Source organism: Lates calcarifer, linkage group LG18 (assembly GCF_001640805.2).
Source record: "Lates calcarifer isolate ASB-BC8 linkage group LG18, TLL_Latcal_v3, whole genome shotgun sequence".
Lineage (NCBI taxonomy): Eukaryota > Metazoa > Chordata > Actinopteri > Centropomidae > Lates > Lates calcarifer.
The window spans coordinates 15,509,079-15,530,612 of NC_066850.1; the positions used below are offsets into that span (position 1 = coordinate 15,509,079).

Below are 21,534 nucleotides of genomic sequence, written 5' to 3' on the forward strand. Positions count from 1 at the left end.
CTGGTTCACTCTCACCACCATCAGTGTTGTTTCCAGATACAGCAGGCAGCGGTTTTCAGCAAAAAAGCTGAGAGTAAATCAAAAGTACACAATGTGTTAAGCACCGAAAAGCACCACAGCTAAAAGGAAAGTGAATTTTGTCACAAACATGATTTCAAATGAGTGCTACTAGTTCTCCATGTCTGATGGATGTGTAAAAGTTGTTATCAATTTCATATTATTAGCTGATAGCTTTAACTGGTTTACACTAAATACTTCTACCAGTAACTACACAGCTAGTGAGAGCTGGACTTAAGACTCTCATTGACTTGTGCTATTTATTATCTGTTTTTAATTGAACACATAACAAACCAAATACAGTAATCCAACCTTTCCAATATTCTTCTGACAAAGGAAATTGAACTATAGATGTTTAATGTCCTAAGTCACTCAAAACTGTCTGTATGCTATAATGGCTGAAGGTGTCGGTGTCTTAAGATAACCACCAACGGCCAACTCAGTTTTCTCTGAACTTGATTTATTTCTAAAACTGTGATTGAAATTGGGTGATGCCTGCAGAGAGCTGGGGGGTGGTGGTGGGGGTCAAAACTTTGAAGCCGACCAGGCAAATATTGCAGTAGTTGCCAGACTGAACACACTTTATTTATTACTAATCTAATGCCAGCATGAATAATTATTAATTATGAATAATTATCTATTCCATGTCAGGAATAGATTGCAGCATTTTCTTTTATATTTGGGCTCCAAGATACTCTATAAATGATCCTATTTGACTGTTGTTTCAGTTAAAATATAGCAGCTTGAAGTGCAGGCTGTGCAGAATAATTCACTTCCAACCTCAAGTCATTTGGGTTAAATTTTACAACAGTTTTTAAAATGCATTTTGACGAATGGAGCTCACATCCTGAGTCCGTACATACTGTGGAAGCAAATTACAACTGACTGTAAAAACAAGAAACCTGTGGCACAAGGCTATGTAGGAGGGAACTGTATAGGCTTCTAAATGTGTATATGCTATAGCTGCAGCATTGACAGTGCTGTGAGGTTATCACTGGAGGGTTAGTGGATCCAATCCAGGACTATGTAGGATGTGGGATATGAATGGGAAATAACCATTCTGTTTTATCTCAAAAAGAAACAGAGTCGCTACAAGTAAGAAAGGACAGTACCATTTGTGTGCCTACCTGTGGCTGATCTGTGTCCCCCGTAGACTGGACATGGTTTCTTCCAGGTTCTGCCGTAGGTCAGCAATGTTCTTCACTGTCCTCATGCGTCTTGTCTCAGGGTCCTCTCCTAGAGACACATATTTTATAAGATTTACTGAGATGTTTGGAGCTGCGCGCACACACACACACACACATACACACACACACACACACAGCATTCACCCATACTCACAAAAGGCCACACATGCACAGTATTTCATTGGATGTCACTGAACGTCTCAGTAGGGGGAACAGAATGATGAGCGATCGCAATGACAGTCAGCATGGGTGCACGTCCCTAAACCCCATTCAGACAATTTAGAAGCTATACAATAAATCAACTTGTCAGGCTGCACAACAGGCAGTTCTTTTACTCTAAAAAGTGGATGCATTATGTTACACAGTATTGACATTTTCCCTTCAGGGCGATGCAGAAATGTTGTACCATGACACCGCGCTCTGTCAGTTAGCTTGGAACACAGTTGTGCCTGCGAAAGCAAACTCTGTCAGAGCTCCTGTGCTTCTCTGTCAGCTATGTCGGAAACCGCTGCCACTTCAGTCCACCATATTCTACCCCGCCCTACAGCAGCATACAGATATGAAATGCACTTCATATGTTTTATGTTCTCCTCAGTGCCTCATTTAAACACGACACACTTGTTTCACTGAGGTATTAGGCCTAATCTGAAGGAGTGCGGCTAATAAGCACAGGGTGGGCATCATTTCAGAACTGTGAGCTGTGGGCAAACACCAAAGTATCTGTTCGTCTGCTCCAATTAAGCCTCCCTGTTAGCCTGTCAAGCTAGCCTACATCTGCTGGTGGAAACCACAGAATGGGTAATTAACAAAAGGCATGAGACACGGAATGTATGCTGGTCACACTGCTTTCCAGTTTTAAGGTGCTTTCAGTCTTCACTGTGGACTTGAATGAGTCAGGAGAACTTACACAATGCAGCATGATGGCAAGATGAGCGTGAGACATACTGACAGCAAGCTACAGTGATTACAGTGACTGGGACAAACGGGGGCAGATGGGAGCAGTAGTAGTTTGGAGGTTTGAAAAGGCCCCCCGGTGACTCCTGTGGCGCAGCTCAGCACCAGGAGGAGAAAACTAGTTCAGGTGTTTATATGCAGGAATAAGAAGCAGGTCTGTGTGGAGGATAAGCAGAACAACTAAGCCAGTTTTCCTAGATAACTATATGTTTGTAAAAATCAGTTTCAGAGCTGACCCTGGAGAATTATGGATGCACAGACTCTCCACATTTTATTTGAACAAATATCCATAGTTTGGAGGATGGGGCTCTGCATTCTCTCTTTCAGATTTCAACAGTTCCAGTCTTTTCCCCCCACACTGCAAAAAATGATTTAATCTGAACAGACTACCATGGCACTGCCAGTATGTAGCTGATCTTGCACACTGACACCAGCCTTCCTGCTTTGGTGTATACTGTGTGACAAAGCACACTGTTAGAGTCACTTGGTTTACCAGGCACAATACATGAGCAGAAAATTACCTTGGTGACACTGATATTGAATTTATTCAAGTCTTCTTTTTGAAAGGATTTAATGGACAAAGATGTCCTTTATCTGTTTATAATTAACTGTAGCTGTACATATTGTATGTGCCCATTTTAAATGTTTTACATGCTGTGATTGTACTGGCTGACACAGCTACTGTGGCCATGTTGCTCCTGTGGCGAGACCTTGTTAAATATGGATTATATCAATGAGTCAAAAAGCACTGGGACAGCTGAGCCTCATTATCATTCACTACAACTGTTGCAATGAAAAAGGTCTGCATCTCTTGGACTTTTAAAAAGCTAACACTGTCACTATCGACATATCTAAAGATTCCCAGAAAAATCTGGACAATACAGTTTGAAAAATCTTTTTTAAAACTAAGTTAAGACATGACCTCAATTATACTGTACTGTACTGTGTTATCACCTCACAGGGTAAAGTGCATTCTGGTATAATTAAGGTCATGTTTTGCCTTTGCAGAGCAAACAGACTGAAGGCTGTGCGAGGTTGGGGTGGTGCCACATGTTCACCCTGTGTCAGATGCCCACTTTATGGGCCCAAATGAGAAATCGATGAGGCTGCACTCACTACGTGCGATCATGATAACAAATTCGTGTTCACAGCCATAGCACAGCAGCTTCTATGACCCTGAATCTTTTTCCTGTCAGGACGGAACTCATGTGAAACAGCACTGAAAACAATCATGAGAGACGAAAACTCTCCTTTGAAGCCTCGAGTGATAAGCTATAGACACTTTTCTTGCAGCTCCTTATGAGGGGGAGATCCAGCTCATGAATTTAATGAGAGATGGATCTCTGGTACCTCAAACTCAAGGCATCACTGTAACTGTAGATCCTCTTTTTCTGTTCTTTCTTCTTCCTTTTCTGATGTCTTCCCTGCTCCTCTCCTCTCCTCCTCTCACCAGGGCCCCTTCGAGAAAGATCCAATTACAATCCCATTATAAAGTGACATGAGGAAATCTGGCCCTGGAGTCGCCATCATCAGCGGACACTTCATGCAACATTGAGAAGCAGTCCAAGGCGTATCTATTCATTAATGGTGTTTTGAGCAATCCACTGCAGTGCAGGAACAGAGCTATCACCTTCACTGGAGAATAGTTGAGCTGAATTTGCGGGCAACACTACTGCGTCCCACAGGAAAACCAACACATTACACACATGCACAAAAACATACACTGGAGCCTCTGTGAGTTCTAAAGCTAATATTCACTCACACCCTTTTGTGGATTAAAAGGGTGGTAGTCATGCAGGTAGCTAAATCCCTTGCCCCCAATATCCTAAAGTAGTGGACGCTTATACACATGTATAACTGTGGTTTCTACTTCAGTATCCAACACTACAGAGAGGTGAGGAGTTACACAGCATTCATTTGGATTCAAGCTGCTGTCCGGCTCTTGGCCCTGTGATGCTCTGAACCAGCCAAACTGAAACCAGGCCAGTGAAGAGGGATTGAAAAGGACACACAGAGAGAGAAGGTAAACACACACACACACACACACACACACAAACATCTTTCAATAGTTGTGAAGACACTGAAATAATGAATTTATTGGCACCTTACCCAACCATTAACCATTACAACTAAATGCCTAACTCCAACATATAACCAAACCCTAACCTAATTCTAACCAAAGGCTTAACCTTCAAACAGCCATTTGAAGTTGTAAGGACCATCCAGAATGTCTTCATAATGTCAAACTGTCCTCACAATGCTAGCTTTGAACTTTAATTCCTCTGCACACCCATAAGAAGACGTGTACATGCATACACACAAAAACACACACATGAAATCCGTAGAACAAATGCTGCTTGAGATAGAAATGAGACAACATGATGCAAATGACTGCAGTTTTGGGACTGACACATTTATACACACACCCCAGCACCAACACACACACACCCACACACATACTGTACCAGTGGGTGCTTTAGTGCCAGTTCACTCTCTCCCCCTCTCCTTTAATAATACATGTTAGCTAGCACTGATACCCCTTGCTCCAACTGAATACTATTAGGGTACCATCCCAGTCATCTAACTATAGTACGCACAAATGCACACTAATGCATGCCAAGTCAAATATGCACATAGAGAAAAACACTACATATAACTGTATGCTAGCTGTACCCTCATTGTAGCATTTTGTCGCAGATCAGCTTTAATGAAGCTTTGGCTGTCAGTCACTGTGGCAGCTCTCACATGCACACAGACACACACAAACAGATAGACGTATCCACATTTTATGGCCCTGCTGCTGAATGTTTCCTAACAGGCGTTGCAGCACATTGAGAGCTTGTTAATACGCATCAGCGACAAATGCTCCCTGAGGCTAAAAGCACAAACTGCCACAGCAGCAGCTGGATACTCTGAAAGCCAACTTCGACAGGGTGAGTGAGTTCTTAAAAGATGTAAACGGCTTCTCAACTATCTGGATAGATAGATGGCATGTAAAGTACAGGCCGTAAATATTTGGACACATTTTATTTCTCTCTGGCCTTAGCCTGGTCTTACACAACTGAAATACATTGAATTGAGATCAGGATATTCCACCTTGCTCTTGTATACCTCTACATTCATCCTATTGCTTGGCCATACATGCCCAAGCCATAAGAGAAACACCATATTTAACAGATGATGTAGTCTGCTTTGGGAACTGTTCCTTGTTTTCTCCACATTTTCTTTTTCCATCATTTTTACAGTGATTGATATTTATATAGAACTTTATACCACCATCTGTAGGTTTCCTTTGTCAACTGCAACCTCTCCTTTCTGTTTTTGAGGCTTACCAAGAGTTTGTCTCTTGTGGTGAATCCTTTAAGGTTATGGTCATCAAGTCTTCTCTTGAATGTTGACAAGGAAACATGTACGCCTACGTGCTGGAGAGAATTCTCGACTAGCTATGCAGTCATAAAGGGGCTTTTCTTCACCATGAAAATGATTTTTTGGCCATCCACGAGACTTGTACTCCTCTGTCTGCTTTTTTAGAACATGCCCAACTGTTGATTTTGGCAAACCAACTACCTGTGATATCTCTCTGATAGATTTCTTGTTTTTTATCCTCATTATTATGTTCTTGCATGCTTACCTCTATAATCCTCATATTGAAAGACAACTCCATCTCACCCTAAATGGCAACTTTCAACTGTAAATTAACTCTGAGCTGTGTGAGTGACTTATGTGCGTGAACTAACGATGAAACATTTCACATCTGCCAAAGAAACATTTGGTAGCCAAATGTTCAGTTAGTTTTGAACCCTCGCAATTTGGGCACTATGGGTTTAAAAGGGCTATATCTCTTTTCAATATTGCCATAAACCTAAAGCTGAAACTTGACACTTTAATGTAGTATCCATCATTTAATTTCAGATTAAATGTGATGAACAACACAGCCTGAAGAGCAAAAAATGTGTATCAGGTATGACCTCGACTGTCTAAAAGGAAAAAAAAAAAAAATCACCTGTGCGCACACACATGCCATATGATGTGGATAAGCGCACACACACACACACACACACACACACACACACACAAAGGTGTAATAATAAGCTATTGATCACGTTGGCTGTGTGATTCACAGGCTATGAGGGAGGTGCAAGTAATAAAAGCTGTGCTTTCTCAGTGAAGGGGGTGTTGATTTTCCATCATCTATATCTCAAGGTATTTCTGTTTTATGCTGCATCATGCCTCAACCTGCTTAGAGGAAATCAGCCATAATCTGCTCAGTTCTAAAGCTCATCCTGATGTGCTGTGCATTTACTTTGCTTTATCTGTAGAGTCTCAATAATATTCTCTCCTATTTACTATGTAAAAAATGGTCTTATCATCTAAATCTCCCCTGCCACGTCCCTTTCGTATGACATCAAAGCCAGGTTAGTACACGGATGCTCATCTCAAAAGCACAAAGCGCATACACTGGGAAATTTTGCATCAAATATACTCTATGGAGAGCTCCCCCAAGCTAGATGTTAATAAAGCTACTGTCGAGGTATAGCACAATAGCTGTGGGTATAGGTTAGACTTTAGCAGCTAAATTCACAGTATAGCACATGAGAATTGCTGTACACACATCAGAGTTCCTCATTAACAGACTGAGTGAGTGAGCACTGCAAGTGACAGAGAGGATGTATACATGTGAGAGATCTTTTTCTTTGTCTGTATACATTTGCGAGTGAGGATGAATTTACAACATTTGTGGGTGAGTGTGTGTGGATGACTTGCATGAGAGAGGTGGTGTGTGTGTGCTCATACAGCCCAGCCCAGGTCTTGCAGTTTTCCTAAATAGGCTCTTAAAATGCTAATAGCGTGCTCTGAGATACAGGCTTTCCCATCGTGAGGATTAAGAAAATAACCAGCTTATTGAAGGCATCTTCTGCTACGACATTCTCATATTCTGCTCAAGTTTGCTTTTTACAACCAAAACTTAGTTACTTAACATGAACACACTGTAAGTTATTTTACTTCCTGTCCAAAGTTTCCAATTTGTGCCACTGTCATTATATAATCCCCTAATTAATTCTGTTTACAGTATGCATATATATATTCCACATTCATGCTCATTTCCTGTAGTTGGCTGAGACTGTATGAACTTACTTGGGCGAGGTTGTGTGTGCAGCACCTGCTCCAGGTCACCCAGCATGGTGAGGATCACCTCCTTATCCAGCTGAGCTGTTCCCTCACGAGGACCTCCCCCCGAAACCTCCTCCTCTGCCCAATACCCCCCATCTTTCTCCCTTTCTCCCCGCTTCCCACCACCCCTGCCTGCTGCTGGCTCCTCGTCTGAGCGCCCGCTGCTGCCCTCCTCATCTGTTCCTGCCTCTCCCCTGGACTTCCGCTGCGGCTCTGTCCGTGGATGGCCACTGTATGATGCCCGCTGTGGCCGCCCACCTGCAGCCGTGCTCCGCCAAGGGACTGGGATGAGGGAATGCTCTGACTGAGAAAGCACCTTAGTGAGGGAGAGTGACAGGGACCGAGCTCTGGTGCCCCGTACACCTCCGCCCCTGGTGACCACCTCCTTCCTTGGGCTTCCCTGCAGACTGCCTCCTGCCCGTTGCGTGGAGGATGAGTACAATGAAGAGTTCTGAGGTTGTGAAATACGAGATGGTGGCTCGTCAAGCTCAAAGGAGTAAACTCGCTGCTCGCCATCGCTGAGCAAGGTCAGGTTAGTGAGTGAGCGCTGCTTGAGCCGCAGGTTGAGGTTGTCTGGGAGAGGTTGGGGAGGCCGTCGAGCTGGGCTGCCTCCCTGATACACCGAGAACTCTGCTCCTCTCTTCATCTCTGCTCGCCGCTCCCCTCCCTTTTTTTTACAGCTTACCTCCTTACCTCCGGTGGCTCACTGACTGAAACTACGCATGCAAGTGGATCTACCTGTGCGTGGCTCTCTGTTTCACATGTTGGCCGCACTGTCACTGAGAGAGCAGATGGAGGGAAGGAGGAAGCGGAGGACGGAGGAGGCAGAGAGATGTGTCCCCACGTCCCACGCCTCCTGACTGAGGTCCAGGCTTCAGAGGGCTGGAGGGAAAGCGAGCGCAGGGCGAAGAGCAGAGAGAAACCCTCCCTCTTAGGCATGTAGGTAGAATCCAGATCCATCCTTGAGGCAGCCCATACTCATGGTCAGACACTGAGCCAGACACAAACACTTATTCCTTCCACTCCGTCTCCAGTTCTCATGCTGTCTCTCTGTCTTCTTGGCTTCTTTCTCTTGCTTCACCACAGTCAGGGGCGTGGATGAACGAGTCGCTACATCTCCCGTTCCTCACTCTCTCATTCTCTCTCCCTCCTGTGTTCACACTCTCTTTATCTTTTCCCCCTATTAAACGACAGTCTCTTTTCATTCACTCTTATCTCTCTCCCTCCACCTTCTGTCTCTCCTTTAATTACCACCTCTCTGCCACATTTCCCCTGCCTCCCCTCTGACTCTCTGACAGTCCCTCGCTCCTCACAGCGGAAAATGAACGGGTGGTGAAGCCGGCAAACGGGCTCATATAGCTCTCCGTCTGCCTGTTCACTCCAGCATGCAGCCTGCGGTACTCTCTCTCCCTCTCTCTCTCTCTCAGCCCTCCTTCTCTGTTTATCACCCTCTCTTTCTCTTAATCCCTCTCATTCTCTCACTGCCTGTTCGGTTCTCTCCTCTTCTGAGCCCTTATCTTTTCTCCCTCACACTATGCTTCACCCTCTCTCTCAGTGTCTCTCCATCTCTCTCTGACTGTGTGACAGTGAGTTGTTTGGACAGTGCACCTGTAAGCTTGCAGCCTTTGCTGCACCACGCTGGCCGCCCGACTTAATTAAATGCTATCTTGAGAAGTGAAAACAGCGAACCCGCAGCTTATCATGGATCAACAATGAGACCACAACCGACATATTCCCATCAATCAATGTGAGCGTTATTAGCCCTGTCGCCATTAGTCACAGCTGTCTTCCACACATTTTTAAATCCTGGTTACAATAGCTAAAAGCAGTTGCCTCAGAAACCACAATAAAGGTGGTCCTAATCCCATGTTTACACTGTGAACGACTTATCTACAAATTAGTCTGCAGCTACCCAGTTCATCAATCAATCAAAATGATCAAATAAAAAGATAAAAATAATATATTTTGTGTCCACAAATAACTGCATGAAAGCTTAAATCAACATGTGAATAATTATATATGTCCTGCTTTGATGTTTGGATATTGTCAGTATTGACATTGGTTCAGCCCGTATATGTAAAATGAGCAGGCTTGTCATGTGGTATTTGCGGCGTACATACACTTGAATTTCCTCATTTCTGCCCCTTTATGCAGAAAGAGTTGGAAAAACGACCATGAAATGTGTGACAACAAAAAGCAAGTGTTTGAAATGGACCCCAAACAAAGGGAATGGTCAGTACTGCAGTCTAATTTTATCCTTCAAATGATGGGCTTCGCAAAAGCCACAACCAGAGCAAAATGTCTGGAATGTCACTGCCGACTTGACATCCCCAAACCTGTAATCACCCACTGTTGTTTGTGCACAGGGAGCTTTGTAGACGAAGGCTTTCTGGCTTCACTTTGAACTTGACATCTTATTTTTTTTATTGACTTTGTCTGTTTGTTTGAATGTCCTCTATCATCTCTGTTATTAGGAGGAAGGAAGATGGAAGTTTTCTGCCAAATTAAGATATCCAATGTTTGACTTTTCTGCTAAAATGCAAAATTCAAATAATTGAAGAGAAACTTTGGAGGGATCAGTAAGATAGGATGCATGGAATGGCGACACTGAAGTCTTCATTTGCAAATGGCAAAATCCAGTTGAAACAATGGGATTTCTCTGTGCCAGCGGTTTGTGTTTTGATGGTGATGACTGATTTAACCTCTCATCCTGCTCCTTGTCAGGAGCTTAAGTCTGTGGTTAGAAACTCCTGACCTCTCAGCTCTCATGTCCACTGACTGTAATTAAAGGATAGTGAAGACTTGTACTCTTCTCTCTTTACAAACAAACATAAGATTTAAATTTAACCAGAATCTTTCAGTTGTATACATATAGGTTATGACAGTGATGGTTGACTGGGATTATAAATGTATATAGAATACACAAGGATTGTAACAGATGATGGCAGCCTGCAGAGATGTAAACAAAGAGCCACAGATGCTCCCTGTGTCCGGCTGCCAGCACTGACCTTTTCCCTTCGCTACATGAAACCAGTGCAGAGCAGGGATCCCCCAGTAAACACAAATAGACTCATGTCAGCACATACACAGCTACCGGAAACACACTCTCACACCAGCTGCACAACACCCGTGCATTGAGCTAGCCAGAACAGTAGCCTTCAAATACTCTGTAATCCTGCAGCTACCCTTTAACTACCCTCCATTAACACTACAACAGACCCTGCAGCCTGTTCTTTCTCTAATATTACAAAGAACAGCTAATCCATCATATAATACAACAGTCTTAATGTAAGCTCAACCAATTTCCCATTTCCTAAAGAGGGAAAATGCATTGTCTGAAGACTTCCTCTCATGTAGAGCAGCATTGCAACACCAGCAAGGTCAACATTAAATAAATATAGACACTGAGCAGCAGATGAAGGTTAAATTCCTGCATGACCTATATTACAAGAGGAAAATGTTAATGCACAGAAGCATGTGCACACTGACACATCAACATGAAGAAATATTATCTATTCAGCACCCACAACATGTGTATTGACCTGATGTACCTGATATCTCCTCCAGGCACTGTTTGGCTGTCTTGCTGTAAACCAGCTCTCCCTTGGTGGGGCTGAGGCAGGGGTCGGCAGGGGCCACCATGGTGCAGTCATTTTCTGAGAATGTCCTGAAGGTACAGAGAACAAATAATACACAGCAGTTATAGAGACAGGCTGAAATAGCTGGTAAACTCAAGCTCTGAAAGCTGCTCCAGTGTTGTTCATTGTCAAACAATACAATGAAGTAATGTAACATGGGCAGTTTTTATATATTAGATTTTAAAGAGTTTCAGTTTGTGATGGAAACTGATGGAAACCTACTCTACAAGCTATATAAAGTGTGGATTTTGATTGTTATAATGTGTGATGTTTCAGGTCAGATAGGTCATGGTAATAACCCTATTTTCTTCTTTCAAAACAAAAGCATTTCCCCTAATTTGTGCCTCAGTGTAGTAAAGATAAAATTCCATTCTAAGATGAGAAAATTTGTAACATTCTCAATATTTCTTTCATTTTTTGAGGGATGTAAGTTTTATATGTCCTGTTAAATCAGCACCATTTGGTTTTAGGTTAGTAAAGTATGAAAAGCATTAAAAACTACTTTCACAATAAACATTTAGTGTCACATAAACATATTATGATCTGTGGAGTGGCTAAAATGGTACAGCACTGATAGTGAACCAAGCAGATACACTGGACAATTTTAGTGTTTGATTTAGAGGAACAACCAGAATCTTTCCGCCTCTGCATTTCGTCTGTGTTTCTGCAATGTTAAGCAAGAAAAGAGTTTGAATTTCTGAGTCAGTTTTTGGTCTAAGGCACATATTCAACAGATGGACACCTCTAAAGGGAGGAGGGGATGGTCTCGGATGAGATGTTTTCTCTGAGTGCTTTTGTGTGCCTTGTGCAGGAGTGTGCATGAAATATGTGTTTGTGTGCCTCTCCTCCTTCAGCCTGAGCTGCATCACGCTGCACTGTTTGTTTGCTCATCTGAAGAAACAAGGATAGAGTCAAATACACTTCAAGAGATAACAGTCCTACACACACCGACAAGGAAACGCAAAGCCATGCGTGTACAAACAGACAAAAACCAACAAACAGCTAGACAGACGAACACATAGTTAAACACGGAGATAGATGATACACATGCAAACAACTCACACAGGAACACACACACACACACACACCACCACACACACACACACACACACACAGTGAAAAGCATGCAAACTAACCACATGCACATGAAAATCCTGAAATACACACAGTAAAATTTACACAAACACACAGACAGATCTAAGCACAAGCTACTGTATAGTAGTCGGTCTCCCATGCACAGCACACACACACACACACACACACACACACCACACACACACACACACACACACGCGCATACACACACCAGGGACCAGCACCACCACCTGCAGAGCTGCAGATAAAAATTGGCCTCCAATTGCGACAGCAGCATCAGTCTGTGACTTCAGCTCATGTGAAAAAGCTGCTTTTTTTTTTCTTTTTTTTTTTTGCAAGCTTCCCTCACCTCAGCGGATTCACAGAAACAGAGATATTCACTACCACTGCTGCACATAACAATTTGGACCCAAAATGAGAAAGCAAATATGAAGGGAGAATGTGACTGCTGCAGTAACAAATTATTATTTTCTACAAATTGATCCTGCTACTTTTAAAGAGACAGGTATCTGTTTTTAATGTTTTGCTGTTCTCTGCTGCTGGTTATATAATGAACTGTGACTCAAACTGTACACTTCAATTTGTTGTTTCATCAACAGATAATTTAAGGAGATAAACGTCACAGTACCACCCACACTGTTTGATTGACAGGTGATCTGTGGGAAATGCAGTGCAGAAAAACTAGTTGCTACAGTATGTATGACTGCAGTGTTTCTATTCTACAGGATTCTGCTCCTGACTTGGTCAGGTCAGCTTAGGTTATGGGAGCAGAGGAGGACACAGAGGGTACGGTTACTAACTGGGGGGATGGGACAAATCAATTCTGCACACAAACTGCAGCAACGTCCCACAACCACACTGGCCTGTTCAGCTTGGCAGAGACAAGAGCTTAAAGTGGGCGTAGAAAGAGAAACTGAACAGGACAAAGATGCCTAATTGGGCTGAAAATGATGGGAAATTGCAGCACAGTAGGAGGCCTTTACGCTCACTGTCAGCATGCTGACGGCTGCGGCTGAGGCCTGCTGGTGCGGGGAAGCATTTATAGCAAGAGAAGAGGCAGATAAAGATGGAGGCTACAGAAATATGCTCACGGGGAAATATCTTGACACATTCCAGGGGTTTCATACCCTCTTTGGTTAAGTGTGTAGATCAATGCACCAGCAATGATGACTAGTTTACATGCATGACTATTAAATGTGTGGAAATTAATTCTAAAGGCCTGGTCACACCAGCATTTAAAACAGTGAAATTTTGTGACAAAATCATTTCATTTTAGTGAATCCTAGTGATCTGTGGACTCCCTTCAGTGGGTGACGTAAATCTGCACAAATTTTCATGGGAATAACTTTGATACACAACTAGCTGTTAGCAGACTTGCTAGTCAAAAAGATTGGCTAGCTAGACTGACTAGCACTAGCGTGCTTTTGACTCCCTTGCATGTTAGCCATTAACTTGCCAGCTACAATACATGTTTTTCTTGCCTAAAGCTAACCATAAATGGGACTGTGGGTATGAAAACCCCAATAGCTAATATGTCACTATGGCCAAAATTAAATATTCTAGTTTGATTTTCTGACTATCATGTCAGTGAGCGCTATGCTAAGTGCATGGGGCTAAATACTTCTTCAGAGACCTGTGGGTGACAGACGGCACATCCACTTTTTCCTGCATTCAGTGTTTCTCTGCTTACTCTTTTTCATAACTGACTATCACTCACAATCTGCCCAGGATTGATACCCGCAGCAGTTTTGACTTGCTTAATGTGTGGGATTAAAGCAATGCTAACACTCGAAAGAGGCACTGCTGAATGTGGCAGAGCTGACTGCGCACAACGGAGGAGGTAGTCGAGAGAGGGAGAGAAGGGGTGAAGGATTAAGCCTTGTTTAATGGGATTCCTAACTCTCTTTTTCTCCAAGCACAAAGGCATCCTAGAGACTTTGGCAGTTCCTCCATTTTTTTCTCCTGGATTACCTCTGCTGTGGTAAGAGAAAATCGGCCCTGCTGGGTAGATTTACCCATTTCCTGCACCTCTGATGACTGTAACGTCAGGGAGTCATACACCAGCTGCATGCATCAAAACAACACTGGTTGAATGAAGAGCTGGGGAATGGCTTCCTGAATGCCACCAATGTCTGGATTCTCACATCAAAGATGAATCCCAGACAGTTAAATAATAGGCTTTGGCAAGAGGCAGGCAGTGGATGTTAATTTGCTCTGTAATGACTGTGAAGAGATGAGGAGGCGAGAGCAAGATGCACAGTGGGAAGCGCCAGCTGGATCACTGGGAGAACTCCAGGATTTCATGAGTTACTGTAAGCAGGTACGACAATATGTGTCAATATGTTGACCTCTTTGGGGCAAATGTGTGAGACAGATTGAAATTAACAGTTTTGCTCATTTAGTTTGTATCCTGTGGATGGTAGTATACACACACACAACACACACACACACACACACACACACACACACACGTCTTACCTGTACATGAAGGGGGCCACAGTGGCAGTATTGGGATGGTTGTGCTGCTGCTGCTGAGGAAGCTGAACTACTCCGTTTCCTCCCAGCGCTCCGCCACCTCCACCTCCACCTCCACCTCCTCCTCCTCCTCCTCCTCCTCCTCCTCCCAGCATCCCACTGGACCCGGACAGGGCTGAGGTGCTGGTGGAGGAGGTCATGCTGGTCCGCTTTCCCTCTGGGCCCGCGATGGAACGCTGTATGTAGAAACTCCCACCCTGCCCACCTTTCGTCAGCTTGCCTCTCTCTCCCTCTCCTCCCCGCATGTTGCCGCTGCTGTTTAAGGCGGCCTGACTTTGCGTCTGGGATTGACTCTGAGGCTTTGCTGTTGTTGTTGAGGGAGCTTTAAGTCCTGGCTTCGGGATGCCACTGGAAGCGCCACCATCTTTCTTCCCCGATGATGGCTTTCCTCCCTTGGGGATGAGGCTGGCAATTTTGGAGGTCTTCTTGGTGGAGTCTGCGAAGGACTCACGCTCCTCTTTGGGTGGAGAGCTATCCTTAGACGATTTCCCAGACTTGCTTTTGTCCTCCTTGTCTTTGGACTGGGCCATGGACCTACTGCCATTGGCAGAAGCTTTTGAAAATGAGGAGGGGGACGGAGAGGAGGTCTTGCTAGGTGCAGTGAGAGACGATGCGGCGCTCTTGGTTGGCATTTGCTTGGCCGTAGCACTGCTACTGGCACTGCTGCACACTGACCCTGTGGGTGTCAGTCCATCCTCACCGTACTCCGACAGGTCATCCTCCTCCTGCAGAGCCATCTCTGCCACAGACGGAGATGCTCGCGAAGCTGATCTTGGATTAATCAGGCGGAACTTCTCCAGCATGGACCTCTGGGGTCCACCACCAACAGCTGACCCTGCCTTTGATCCATCGCCTCCATGTGGTTGAAGTCCGTCCGGGGCCTGGGGTGAGGGGGTAGTGGAGGGTGAGTGCGTTGGGCTCGCCAGCATAGACGAAGTGGCGCTGTGCTTGAGGTTCATGGACTTGCTGCGCCAGGACTTGCCGGCGGTAGGTGAGGGAATGGCAGAGGCCAGCTGCTGCCCACTGAGGCTGGTGGGAACTGTCCCACCAATACCGCTCCCATTCATACCACCGGGTACTGGGATGCCCCTCACTGTTTCTGAAGAAGAGAAACAGAAATTTATAAAAAATTATTTAAAAATAATGCTAATTTGGTAAATTAAAGCATCTAATACAACAGAGTTTTTTTTACCAAATATTTTTTTCTAAATCAAATAACTAATCCACTGAGAAATAGGACAGATTCAGTGTGCCTTTCTGAACTGTTTTGGTCAGTCAAGATTATTATGTATCCATAAACAACATATGGACTCTGGAAACATTAATTTCATGTGATCATCTGCAGTCAACCACAATTACTGCAATTTATTTTGATTCTGTTGATAGATGATAGGTTTGAGGACTTTTTACACTGCAGTAGTATTCATTGTGGAAACTTTGACACTTTTCAAAGTAAACCAAAGACTCAAGAAAACACTCAAGTTGTGATTATAGCAAACTTTCACAGTCTACCTGGATTTATTAGACACGAGACACATCATTTTCAGAAGTCACAGCTGAATACTCTGCTGACTTCCTCTATGGTTTTACACACATTAAGCTCAGAAGTCAAGCAAAAATGGGAAACATCCAGAGGATTTCAGTGTTGTGTAAAGTCGAGAGCTTATTCCCAGCTGGCAGAATATCAACATCAGGTTGGGTTTAAAGAAGAGATTTCACTGTTATTATTACACTGGTGTCTCAAAGGAGTTTGCACTCAAGTGTGCCATACCCTCCTGTTCAGACTTCTGTCCCCTGAATTACACTTCTACAGGAGCCTGTCACAGCATGTTTGCAGGTGGATAACAGTGGTTATAAGGGACAGGCCATCATGTTGTAACTGTGACAACAACAGCTACATTGACATAGATAGAAAATTTCCCTCTGAAAGGAAAACATCCATCCAGATTTACTGTTCAACATCATCAGTCTTTGATGATCAATACAGAACTCTGAGGGCTTGCCCTGAATATACCTTGCTTTTTACATTTTACATTTCTGCCTTTCCTAGAATTATTCTCAATAACCCTGAAATGATGACTGGGAATGTACTACATTCAGCTGTGTTACTCATGTACTGTAGCTAGGGAGTGTAGTAGCAGGAGGAAAGTGAGCTTTTCCACTCAAGAAAAGTGAACACTGCAAATTCAACTCAAAAAACGTCTTATATATTGAGACTGCCGTGGGTGTAGAAATTGGTGTCTAAGCATCTGATCCAGGGATTTCTCCCCGAATGATTGTTCAACACTAGTAGAAAACGACAGCTCTAGAGGGACTCACATCAAAACCAAAACTGCTTTAACATATCCTGCTGTCAAACTTCTAGCTGCTGGAAATATCTGGACATCATGTCGTCTATATTTAGACACGTATACACACATAAACATCTATCAATCGTGTGAAATAAATGTTTTAGCGACAGCTGCTGAGCATTGACCTTTACACACACCCCACTTTTCCTGGCTGGTTGACACTCAGTCCATCAGCACTACTCCTTGCCCCCCTCTCCCTCTTCCTTTCCTATTACACAAACACATTTACACATACAAGATCCACTATCTGACAAATAAGGCTTCAAATCACAAGTGGAATACAGACACAACAGAGGACAGGCAGGCAAAGAGAAACAGAAATGCATCTCCATCTTCTATATGGGTTTGAGGCCACTTTTGAGAAAAGAAAGTGATAAGTGAAGGGGAAAAGGAAAGGCTGAATTAGAGATGTGGCTTGAATAGAGAGGGAGAAGAAGCAGTGACAGCATGAAGTTATGCGCCATTAGACTGAGTGTCTGTCTGGCTGTCAGTCAGCACAGTGAGACGGGTTCAGCTGGCTGTGAGTCACCTCCAGTCTGCACTTTAAAGCCCCTTCAGGCAGGCAGAGGGGGGTGTTCGGCTTCAGCTGTGGCCGAGGCCGAGACACTTTAACCGGCTTACACTTCTGACAACATTCTCTAAACCCTTACAACATGCCTGAAAACGCCTCAGTGCACTGTGTCAGCTCTGGAGTGAAAAGTGCAATCTGTCACAGGCTATAACAACACCATGTAAAGACTTTTCTTTATATGGTACTGTATAAAATAGTCTGGCACCAGACTGTAAATGTTCAAGAATGGCGAGAGAGGGTATTAATTTACCTCCACGTGTCATCATTCAAGACATGTCAGGTCTGTGGCCAATCAGCAGGTGTAAAACTACTGCTGCTAATGCTAATGTCAATCATGAACATCTTGCGGAGATAATTTCAGAATCCAAAAAAAAAAAAAAAAAAAAAAAAAATTCAATCCAACAAAACCAGCTGGCTACCGAAACATATTGGTCATCAGTTTTGCAAACAAAGCATTAGTACATCAACTGCCTGAAACTCACTGTACATACAGTATCTACATGGTGTTGTGTTTATAGCAGGGAGTGTGCACCATACTTGTGTGTGTGTTTAAGAGTGTGTGTATGTGCTTCACATGTGCATGAGAGACTGTTGTAACTGCTGACTAATGTAAATTTGATTGCACATGCATGTGTGGACATATATATGTCTTTATTCAGTGTGTCTTTTTCAGTGGTTCTCAAGGCAGTTTATGGATGTGAATGAAAGAGGTTACGAGCATCGGTGTAACTCTGTGTGTGTCTCTGTTAACCCAATTAACCCTGTCTTTAGAGCCCCCCCCCGCCTCTTACTCGCTCCCCATTCCCCAGCCTGGAGGCTTCACAGCACCACCACACTTTTCACTGTGTGGTGACTTGCCGTTACCATGGCAACATACTCCTCTTTTCTTTTTTTTTGCCTCAGCGGCTGAGGAATGAAATGTCACTTGTTCTGGACCCTCTGCTAACAGATAAACACACACGCACACAAATACACACATAAACATGCTGTTTACAACTACTTGCCAGATAATAAACAGTAATTCAGAAGCATGATACCAGAATTTAACTGAGTATGCCTGTTTAAAATAACACATACATAGACACGTACTTGCACTTACAAACACTTGTTTCTACTGGTCAGTTAAAACATTTCTTTTCCAAACTCTGCAGCTCTTGTTTTGGATGTATTTTGTTACACTCTAAGTTGCATCCTTTTCTGCTCTTTAGCTGCTCCCAACATTACATCACTGTCAGACAGATAACAAATTATCACATTGCTAGGGGAAGTCAGCAGCTTTCACAATTGCTTGCTCATCCTCATCTTTAACTACAAGCAACACAATCCCCAACTTTCTTTACGCCAGTTCCACTTAACAACAAAAAACAATGCTTTAGTTTAGTTGGCCATAGCCAATTAGATAGTTGCATGGCAACGAGAGTGATGCAATGCTCCTCATACCCTTTGAGTTCTTGTTCTTTCTGGTCAGAGCTTCACTGTGTGAGAGGGAGCAGAGAGCAAAACAACACTCTAATGGGTTTACTCCGTCCCCATGGAGATGCACTTGCCTACATAGAATGGGGTCCCAAAGTCTAAGACCCAAAAACAACCAGTCAAATATATAAAACAACAATATATTTTTTACCAGGTACCTAAATTAATAAAGTGATTAAACATTATTTAGATTCTGGAAGTTGTAACAGTGGGGATTTGGCAATATTAACCCCTTTTTCTTACTGCATCATTAAATCGTTTGTGTGTGCAGTGGGAGGAGGTTCAGACGAACTTAGTGTTGTCTGAAGGGTCAAAAATCTTAAAAACACTGTTGGCTAATTTGCATTCCTGTGATCATGCACTGCATAACAGATATGGTGAATATTAATGAAAATGTTAAGTTAAAACTATGAACACCACCATGTTTTCAGTCTATGACCTGTTAAATTCTGTTTTGGCAAGTCTGAATCATGGGACAAATATTGTCATCTGAATTTATGTACAGAAGTCACTATCTGTTCATATAAAAATAAAAAATCAGTTGGCATATGTTTACATCCCTGTCTAGTCTGTGCAGGCTGGGTATTTATACAAGAACACAACCTATCTAGAAGATGAATGGTATTATGTGATGAAAGCAGAACTTAAGAGGTAAAAAACAGGCTTGTAAAGCCAAAAGTAAAAATGTTAACAGGATGTAAGATCATTTAAGAGGATGTTCAACATGATAGGGACAAATGAAACCATCTGTAAGAAAGAAAAACTCAGAGAAGGTGAATAAAATGGCTTATGGCAGATACTTTCTGTATCTGTTTCTATGTGTTCCCCTCTGCCTGCTACCTGCCTTTGCCCAGAAGATTCTGGCTGCACTGCTGACATTTCCCCACAATTGATTTTTCTTTTTTTTCCTTTTCTTTTAGACCATAATGCTGTTTCATCTCCCCTGCAGTGAAGCTCCAACACCTAGTGTCTTATCTCTGCAAACTGAAGGTTTTTCTTCTGGCACAGCTCAACTGCACTGTGTGAGCAGTCCAGAAAAGACACATCCACCTTTTAAAAAAGAACAAACCATTTTCACAAAGGAATTAAATGAAACTGATAGACTGAATCCTCTGTAATGGGGCTTGCTGAGGGATGAACGTAATAAAAAATAAATAAATAAATAAACGCAATAAATCAATTTCTCAATAATTTCCGATTCCTCTTTGCACCCTCCTCAGCTACAAATTACACTTGGTCACACATTTCCTGCCTTCATCCACTTGTCATCTCTCACTATGCATTTCTTCCTCATCCTCTTGAAGTTTCAGACAGATATCAGAGGGGTGAGTGAACATGTGAACTTTTAGGACTGAAAGCATGAGAGAATGACAGAGAAAAAGAGAGAGAGAAATTCAAAAAGAGGTTTTGCCGGAGGCTTTTTACTGCTCTCTGTGTCTGATGCCACTCACTGCATCTCTCCTCTGTCTCTATCACCTCCCACTGATTCTCTCTCAACTCTACAGTCTAAATTTGCTGTGTTGTTTTTTCTCAGTGATTCAACGAAAGATTGCAGTTAGAAGACATTTTTATGATTACATATACTACGAGCCCAAGCAAAAGGTCTGTCATCATAATGTCATCACGAACTCGTCAGGATTGGTTTTAATTATTAAAATAACTGTGAGGCATGGGAATAATTTTTATTGTCATCACTGTATGAGCCAAACACATCATGATAAATCTTGTTAATGAGCCATGGGGAAATCTTAAAGCTATTACAAATACAGTGGGTGAGTCAGTAGTGAAAATATGCAGTAATTAAAACATTGTGCATCAATACATTTACTCTGCAAAACAGAAACAGTCTGATAAAACTACTATTTACTTGTGACTAATCAATTTAGTGTTAAACAAAATGCCATACACCCTAACGCTCAGCTACTGCAAGACCAAATACATAATCACTCTCATTAGCTTCATCATGCTTGACAGAGCAGCTGCCTGAATTTGCCCCTTCAGTCATCTCTCAAATGGCTCTTGCCATGCTGTGAAAATTTGTCGCCGCCTCCACTTAATGGCATCCATTATAACTCACTTGGACTAAAGAGCTGGGGATGATTCAGCAGACTGGTTAAGACTGGTCAAGTGAGAGACTGGGCTCCTCTGCTCATCTCTCTGTGTCAGTGGTGCCATCATGTGGCAGAGACGCAGAATTTATCTACCAGCAAACTCTGTAAGTATACTTACATGTAAGTGTATGTACTGTGGTTGTAGATAGAGTTAAATGCCCTTCTTACCTCTGTCGTTGCCACTGGCATACTGAAGAGGCTTGCTCTTGTCGATGCTATTGAAGCTCTGGCTGCGACGATTGAGGTTGGATGAGCCTGGGCTCCTGGAGGCCCCGCTGCCTGCAGCAGGTACCCTGGAGGGCCCCGGTAACCTGCAGGGACCAATGCAGAAAGGGAAGGGTTTAAATGTTAAAATGACTATGAAATGATTGTTTCTTTAGCTTTATAAAA

At 43.1% G+C, this 21,534-nt stretch overlaps 1 protein-coding gene and 1 long non-coding RNA gene across 12 annotated transcripts in view; one reads left to right on the forward strand and one right to left on the reverse strand.

The window, feature by feature from the left end:
- Nucleotides 1–21,534, reverse strand: part of nav3 (neuron navigator 3) — a 194,515-nt gene that overhangs the window by 71,961 nt on the left and 101,020 nt on the right. For 9 of the 11 annotated variants that reach the window (XR_001963294.2, XR_001963293.1, XM_051077602.1 and 6 more), the window contains 4 exons: nucleotides 21,313–21,455; nucleotides 14,582–15,737; nucleotides 10,913–11,037; nucleotides 1,185–1,293 (listed from right to left, as the gene is read on the reverse strand). Coding sequence is in view for 9 of the 11 variants with exons in the window: in XM_051077602.1 (XP_050933559.1) it covers nucleotides 1,185–1,293; nucleotides 10,913–11,037; nucleotides 14,582–15,737; nucleotides 21,313–21,455 (1,533 nt within the window). In the remaining 2 variants the exon portion in view is untranslated. The remainder of the gene's footprint in view (nucleotides 1–1,184; nucleotides 1,294–10,912; nucleotides 11,038–14,581; nucleotides 15,738–21,312; nucleotides 21,456–21,534) is intronic. The other 2 variants (XM_018697073.1, XM_018697066.1) reach the window with 1 other exon arrangement.
- On the forward strand, nucleotides 4,849–20,601 carry LOC127143523 (uncharacterized). Its single transcript, XR_007815021.1, has 4 exons — nucleotides 4,849–5,131; nucleotides 10,938–11,043; nucleotides 14,020–14,084; nucleotides 19,954–20,601. It is a non-coding gene; the product is annotated as an uncharacterized LOC127143523 (long non-coding RNA).